General features: G+C 36.1%; 1 protein-coding gene across 1 annotated transcript; it reads left to right on the forward strand.

The window, feature by feature from the left end:
- Positions 1-818: 818 nt before the first annotated feature.
- On the forward strand, positions 819-8,282 carry LOC115986613 (ATP-dependent zinc metalloprotease FTSH 10, mitochondrial-like). The gene is made up of 8 exons (XM_031109816.1): positions 819-1,122; positions 1,226-1,460; positions 1,666-1,737; positions 2,812-2,945; positions 5,485-5,967; positions 6,126-6,893; positions 7,137-7,364; positions 7,626-8,282. The coding sequence occupies exons 1-8, from the start codon at positions 1,072-1,074 to the stop codon at positions 8,103-8,105; spliced, it is 2,451 nt and encodes an 816-aa protein (XP_030965676.1). The 5' UTR covers positions 819-1,071; the 3' UTR covers positions 8,106-8,282.
- Positions 8,283-8,531: the final 249 nt, after the last annotated feature.

Below are 8,531 nucleotides of genomic sequence, written 5' to 3' on the forward strand. Positions count from 1 at the left end.
AATTAAAATTAATAAATTAATTTTTAAAATTTATATGCTAATTTGTCAGGGTAATGTGGCATTTTTTTATAATATTTTAATTGTTCCGGCTGCCACCTCAGCTATTTTCGTTGGTTGACTGACGGAAATGATGAAAATAGCACGCATTAATTGGTTTTAGGGACTAAAAGTGGGAAAAAAATAAAATGTAGGGACTAAAATGAAAAAATGTCAAAATATAGGGACTAAAAGTGCATTTACGCCAAAACAAAAATATTGTCTCTAGGCCAAGTGCCTTATAGATTAGTAGTTTAAACCCTTCATTTTCAATAGTTGTAACAATTCAATTGGGAAAAAAAAATCATTTTTTCTCAAAATAGAAAAACAATTGTCACGAGACCCATTTGGAGGCCACGTATATGATGATGACAAAATTGATGCTAATCCACTACATTTTAATATATATGCATCTTAATTTACTAATAATTTTAAAATGAATGAAGCATGTGCCTTCCAAGTTAAAAAAAGGTCTTTCTCAAAAAAATAAAGGGTTAAAAAAAGGTCTTTCTCAAAAAAAAGTTAAAAAAAGGAAGATTCAATTGCAAAAATCCTCATTTTCAAAGCATTGAATTCTTTTAATTAGTTCTTTGGGTTATAAATACAAAACGTAAATATCCACCTGGTAGGCAGAAAGGTTGAATGAATCAATCTGTGGGCGTATATTGTGTCTTGTTTACCAAGTTATCAACGTACCCCAAAAAAAGAAAAAAGAAAAACAATCGTGGCTGCTGACCCCAACGCACAAAACTAAAAGTACAACGTTATGCCCAAAAGTAAAAACGCGACCACAATGTCTCGCATCCAAACACAAACACAAACACACCACCACATATACTATAATCAGCGCCAAACCCATAGACACCGCTCTTCCTTAAAAACCCATTCTCCTATTATTACTATGACTTCCTTCTACCTCTCCCACAATTAAACCCTCCTTCCTACTGTGTAGTTGTTTTACAACGTTATAATACTAAAAGATTGTTAGTTTTTGCTTCGATCTGTTCCAATTTTGAGTTCACTTCTTCCAAAACTATGAGCTTCTCTAGACTTGGTCGTTCCTTGTCACGATCTTCTCGCTCCAGAGTATGCTTTCTCTCTCTCTCTCTTGCTTTTTGTTTGGTTTGTTTATTTTGATTATTTAATTTAATTTTGTTTTGTTTTGTTTTTTTTTTTTTGGTGGAGCTAGAATTTGTTGTGTGGGGGTAATGGAGGGAGATCGGCGATCGTGAACGAAGCGCTTTTGGGAGTGCCACGTGTCAATGACCCGGTGGATTTGGGGTTAGGGTTTTTGAGGCGGTACTTAGCTACACTTGGAGCTCACAAACGCTTCGTTTCCAAGGCTTATTTGTCTGATTTGAACCATGTTCTTGCTAACCCTAGATTACGTCGGTTTTTCTCCAGTGAAGCCCCAAAGAAAAAGAGTAACTAATTTTTTAATTTTTTTCTTTTTTTTTTTGCTGGGTTTCTCTTTGGCTTTAATGGGTTTTTATTATTAGTAAAAAAGAGCCTAAATTTAATGAGCAATAGTTGTTTCTAGAAGTAATTTTGGAAATGGAAAAATGGTGATTGGATTGGGTTGTGGGTTTGAAGAAGATTGAGTTTTGTGTTGGGTCTTTCATTTTGCAGATTATGAGAACTTTTATCCCAATGAGAAGAAGGAAATTCCAAAAGGAAACGGGCGGAAATCAGAGTCCAAAGGTGAACACTTTTTACTCTTTTCAGTTGTAATAATGGTTGTTATTTATGCAATTTTTGAATGTCATCATTGGTTTTGGGAATTTTGAGATTGTCATTGCTGATTGTTTGGAAAGAAATGATGGTTTTAGAAATGGGAGACCAAGTAGGATGTCAATTTTTTAATTGTTAAGAAGCTTTTTTTTTAGTGTTTCTCTGTGTTTTGGGGTGCTGACCGGTAAGAAATTTTCCAAGGTTGTAATCATTCTTGTATGCGCACGCGTGTGCGTGTCTTGTTTATCATTGTGGTGCTGTAAGGGAGAATGTCAATGCTACTTATCAAAAAAAGGGAGAAAGGGAATGCTGAAGGTAATATGTCAATTGTGGTTTTGCAGCAATATAGTGGAGCTTTAGATGTCATTGGTGGTTTCATTGGTTTGCTTTTAGGGAGCATTTACATTTTATGGTGGATGCTGCGATTCTCTAGTTAGTTTCAATAATCTCTCATCCTACCTTTGGAAAATAGACACCTCTAGTTTAGATGGCAGGTAGTACCACTTGTAGGGCAGGTCCTGTTTTTGAACCTAGGAAATGGTTAGCTTGTTCTGTACTTTAAGCTGCTATGGGGAACAAGGTTTGGTCGGGGTGCACTGGGCTTGTATGTTTTGTTAACCCCCCCCCCCCCCCTTCTCTCTCTCCCACACAAAAAAAAAAGAGAAAAAAAATGAGGAATCTGCGGAAAAAACTATCACTTTTCAAGTTTTATGCATAGCGTTAGTAAATACTTGAAGTGGAGAAATGAAGCTATCTTACTGCAAACATGTAGGAGATGGGGTAGCTAAGTGATACATATCTTCCATTCCCAAATTTACACTCCCTCCCTCTCCCATAAATTCATTAAAAACTTTGTTGCGAAACAATCAACATGGTATTTCCAGCACGAACTTTCCTACTGGCCTATACTCTTCTTGAAAATATTAAACTTTATTCTCTCTAGGTCTCCATTGTTCATGTTTCTGCTTTCTGTTGCATTCCATGTTGAGTATGAGATATAGATCTTTCACAATTCTAATAACTTGATTATTCTTCTAACTTCAGATGACTCAAAGACCGATGATCATGGGAATTTTCAAGAAGCTTTCATGAAGCAATTTCAGAATTTTATCACTCCTTTACTAGTGATTGGGCTAGTTCTTTCTTCCTTTTCATTTGGTCCTCGTGAACAGCAACAGGTAAATCCTTTATTAACTTCAGTAGAATGCCATAAGCTTCTTGTTTTTTCAGTATTAATTTTCTTTATATAATTTTTTATTACATTTTTAATCGTCATAAACAATGCTTAAGGTCCAACTATAGCCTGTTTTCTTTATTTTGTCACATAGAGGAACAAAAGTAACAATTGTAGAAATGAAATTTTGCATCATAGCCTCTTCTTTTTTTTATATATTAATCTCTTTACCTTTACTTGGTACGCAATCTGTCTCTCTCTTTAATTTGGTCCATTATCCCCCCAAAAAAAAAAAAAAAAAAAATTGTTTTGCCTTTCAGCTGAGAACTGGTCATATAAATTATTTACGAGAATAAGGCTCAGTCTAAATTGATTCCTTGAGACATAGTTCCTTATTAAGCCCAAGTTTATCATAAAGCTTAAATAAATAATGGTTAGTTTTCAGTCAGCTCAGATGATTAGTCCCTGCAAAGTGCAAAGTAGAAATTTATGATTTTCTGGAATTTGTATTTATCAAAAAAATGAATTAATTTCCTGGAATTTGCCCCTGGAAATATAATCAATTGAAATGTAGCCTTGATTTTCTGATTTGGTGAATCTATATATTTGCAATGAAGAACATATTGTAAACTTGTTTGCTTATCTATTATATTTTGACAAATTATTTGTCAGGAGCCTTGTAGCTCAATTTGCACCACCTAGTGTTTCCCATGGAGACATCCAGACCCCCACCCTCAATTATTAATGTATAAAAAAAATGTTTAGACAAATTAAGGTTTTTTTTAATAAAACAAATTTTAACCCAAGTGACTCTGACCAGAGCTTATTCTAGAGAAAATGTTCTCTTGACCTGGATTCCTTCTTACCATTGGCTGATACTCCATCATATTAAGTGCTTTCTTGCCTAGTGTTGGTAAAAGCGTCAAGCACACTTAAGTGCACAGACCTCTGAAAGCCTAGGTGCAAAGCACAAGTGCACGCCTGATTGATGTAAAGTGCACATTTTTCAAATATAATATATAATGACCTCTAAAAAAAGCTTCATAGCATATAATCAAAAAGTTAATAATTAAAAATAATATTACTTTTTAATAAATATATATATTTTATGGCAAAGAGACTACTCCATGTACAAGGGACACAGAGAAGTATAAAGAATTACAAAAGAACAAAATTATGTATAGAGAGACACAACAACTTTGTGAATTCTAGAGTGGAGATGCTATTAGTGATGCCCTATGCTTGAGGCCAATCAAATAAACTGCTAAACATAGCTAACAATTGAGTCCATGTACTTTCTGCATCCTCATATGTATGGTGAGTTCATTCCTGCCAAATTGTCTATGTTAAACATAACGGAACTAAGTTTCAAATGTTTGAAGAATGTTTACTGATCCAAATCCTTCATCCAAAGAAGTGGTCAATCTCCTTTGGGTAACACCCACTGAATCCCCAAAGATCTAAAGGTAAAACTCCACAAATCGAACGCAGCAGTGCAATGTAATAATAGATGATCCATCATCTCCACACTACATCTACACGTACAACACCATCCTACTAGGGTATAACCATACTTGATGGGATTATGATTTCCCCCCATGTTGTAGTCCATTTAGCCTATTAACTAAATAAATAGTGCAATTGCACTCAATTTGCAAGTTCAAATTTTACATAAGTTACTTATTTCAAATCCTTAGAAATTTTATGTAGTAAAATTTAAAAAAATTATCAATGGAAAATATGATAATAATCTAGTCAGAAAATTTTAACATTTTATAAAATCCCTTGTGCTTATAAAAATATATGATTGTGATAGTTATGATCAATGAAGTATATGGTTCAAAATATATCCGAAAGGTAAAAAGTAAAAACCAAAAAGCACAAGAATACGCAACACCTTAAGAATAGTGTTTTTTTATTTTTAATTTTTATTTTTATAGCAAATAGCTTGTTCTTGTCCTCTGGTATGTAGACATTTTTTTCGGTGTAATGCAATGCTTTCAAAATAGTGTTTTTATAATAAATTAATGTTCCATGTCAGTTCCTTCAACATCGAGCAATTAATTTTAATGATATATATTGTTTAGCAAAAAAAAAAAAGAAAAAAAAAAAGGCCCCTAGGTGTGCTCCTTTAAAAAAAAAAATGCATAAGGCGTGTTTCATTAAATGAGCTTTGCTTGATCAAGCAGTGTTGAAACCTCAAAGCTTTGAAATTTGCTTTTAACAACACTGTTCTTGCTTTTGATTGGGTGACTTCCATTGTTAGTGGTTATATTTGCTTGAATAACATATTTTTGCGGACATGTCTTGAAGGGTATGGGTTACAATTTTTGCCATCTAGTTTGCATCTCTCTCGGTGATTGCCTGTTTTGAGGCATTTCAACCTGTAATGTTGTGTTTGGATGATCCCATAATGGTTGTAATTGGTGAATGTTATTACTTTTAAACTGCTACATTTTTCCCAACCCATTTGTTTTCAATTGGAAAATGTTTTGTTTTTGTAAGTTTTCTTATGCACATTCTTCAATTCTGTATTTTTGCAGATTAGTTTTCAAGAGTTCAAAAACAAGCTTCTGGAGCCCGGTTTGGTGGACCGTATAGTTATTTCTAATAAATCAGTTGCGAAGATTTATGTGAGAAGCTCGCCACAAAATCAAACAAGTGATGATGTTGTGCAGGGACCTGTTAGTGGCTCCCCTGCAAAAGGAAATGGGGGCCAGTATAAATACTATTTTAACATTGGAAGTGTTGAATCTTTTGAGGAGAAGCTAGAGGAAGCCCAGGAAGCATTAGGGATAGATTCTCATGATTTTGTTCCTGTAACATATGTCTCCGAAATGGTTTGGTACCAAGAATTAATGAGATTTGCACCAACTCTCTTGATTTTGGGATCCCTACTGTATATGGGGCGGAGAATGCAAGGTGGGCTTGGTGTTGGTGGTGGTGGTGGTGGAAAGGGTGCCCGTGGAATTTTCAACATAGGAAAAGCCCATGTTACAAAAGTAGATAAAAATGCCAAGAATAAGGTTAATTTTCTGTTTCCATAAGTGGATTTTTTTTGTTGCATCCAATTTTTCATTTTATTTTACCCACCCTTAGCAATAACTATAACACTGTTTTTATTCACTATGTTGCAAGAAATGTACTCAACAGTCTGTCTTTTTTTTTGGCTGTGTTGGTCCAGGTCTATTTTAAAGATGTTGCTGGCTGTGATGAGGCAAAGCAAGAGATCATGGAATTTGTGCACTTCCTAAAGAACCCAAAGAAATATGAGGATTTGGGAGCAAAAATTCCAAAAGGTGCTCTCTTGGTAGGTCCCCCAGGTACAGGAAAGACTCTTCTAGCAAAAGCGACTGCAGGGGAATCTGGTGTGCCTTTTCTCTCCATTTCTGGTTCAGATTTCATGGAGATGTTTGTCGGTGTTGGACCGTCCAGGGTGAGAAACTTGTTTCAAGAAGCAAGGCAGTGTGCTCCCAGTATAGTTTTTATTGATGAGATTGATGCAATTGGTCGAGCAAGGGGGCGTGGGGGCTTCTCAGGTTCTAATGATGAGCGTGAAAGTACTCTAAATCAGCTGCTGGTAGAAATGGATGGCTTTGGAACCACTGCTGGTGTTGTTGTGCTTGCTGGCACTAATAGACCTGATATTTTAGACAAAGCTCTGTTGAGGCCTGGCCGATTTGATCGCCAAATTTCCATTGATAAACCTGACATTAAAGGTCGTGACCAGATATTTAAGATCTACTTGAAAAGGATTAAACTTGATCATGAGCCATCATATTTCTCTCAAAGGCTTGCAGCTCTGACTCCTGGCTTTGCTGGAGCAGACATTGCAAATGTCTGTAATGAAGCTGCTCTAATTGCTGCTAGGGGTGAGGGAACACAGGTCACAATGAAACATTTTGAGGCAGCTATAGATAGGATTATTGGTGGTCTGGAGAAGAAGAACAAGGTAACTCATTTCCAGCCACTTGTCATGTTATATGATGTAGTAACTTCTCAAATTTTAACTTTTGTGTGCATGTTCTTTCTGGGAGCAGCTTCCTTTGGGTAGTTCCACATGTTTTAAAACTTCCAGAGCACTGGAAAGGATTCTTGATCCATAGGAAAACTTGATATTTTTTAGAGTTTCAATCTGACCTTTTCTTCCTATTGATCAGCATCAGTATTTCTGACATCCCTGTTTGGCAAGCAGGTGATAAGCAAGCTGGAGCGACGCACTGTTGCCTACCATGAATCAGGTCATGCTGTTTCTGGCTGGTTCTTAGAACATGCAGAACCCTTGTTGAAAGTCACAATTGTTCCTCGTGGTACAGCAGCTCTTGGATTTGCCCAATACGTTCCTAATGAAAACCTTCTCATGACTAAGGAGCAGCTTTTCGATATGACATGCATGACCCTTGGTGGTCGGGCTGCTGAACAGGTAACGATGTAGTTTCCTTACTCTTGTGGTTGAGTCATTTTCAACCATAATGCAATGATGTTCATGGTTCACATCATATCTCATGTTGCACATGCTGGCCCACCTTCCCCAACCAAAAAGAAATTTGGAAAAGATGAAATAGAAACCAGTGATGATATGGGGCCTAGTGTTTAGATCCAGGGGTCAAATATTCCCTCCCTGTTTTTTTATTTTAAATTCAACTATGATGGTAGTGAAGTGGATTTATTCTTTTGAATGCAGGTGCTATTGGGGAAGATCTCGACAGGAGCCCAAAATGACTTGGAAAAGGTGACAAAGATGACCTATGCTCAAGTAGCAGTGTATGGTTTTAGTGACAAGGTGGGCCTCCTCTCTTTTCCTCCAAGGGATGATGCATTTGAGATGACCAAGCCCTACAGCAGCAAGACTGCAGCAATTATTGACAATGAAGTGCGAGATTGGGTGGGCAAGGCATATGAACGCACAATCCAACTCATAGAGGAACACAAAGAACAAGTGGCTGAAATCGCTGAGCTGTTGCTTGAAAAGGAAGTTCTTCACCCAGAGGACTTGCTTCGAGTTTTGGGTGAACGACCTTTCAAATCAAGTGAGATTACAAATTATGATAGATTTAAGCTAGGTTTTCAAGAGGAAGATCAGAAGACTGTAGAGACCCCTGCTAGCGCGTCTGAGGAGGAGGATGGGTCTTCACCCCTAGAGCCTCAAGTCGTTCCCACTTGATTACTAGGGACGTTCGTTTGTAATTGTAAATGAATTGTTTTTCATTTTCTTAATGTGGACAAAATATGTATAATTGATTATAGTGTCATCTTTGCTTCAAAAGGTGACTTCGGAATAGATATTTCTTGTAATTTGTCAGCTGCTAATGCTATACCAAAATTCTCTTTTTTATGTTCCCTTCTGGTCGTTTGATTTTTGAAGCTTTGCATTATTACAATTAGAAACATTCTTGGACCACTTACAATTATGATTTTCATGAATAGATTTGTTTGTCACTTCAACAGTTAACCATGTTGAGTAGCTGGTGTTCTGTGTTGTATCTAAGAACTTTAAAGCCGGTTTTGGTAAGAAAATAAAAAGCGAAATCTTTGGCTAATTATAGTTTTCTCACAAAATAGAAATAAATTTATGTGAATTTTGATTTGT

This window comes from Quercus lobata, chromosome 1 (genome assembly GCF_001633185.2).
Source record: "Quercus lobata isolate SW786 chromosome 1, ValleyOak3.0 Primary Assembly, whole genome shotgun sequence".
Taxonomy (NCBI): domain Eukaryota; kingdom Viridiplantae; phylum Streptophyta; class Magnoliopsida; order Fagales; family Fagaceae; genus Quercus; species Quercus lobata.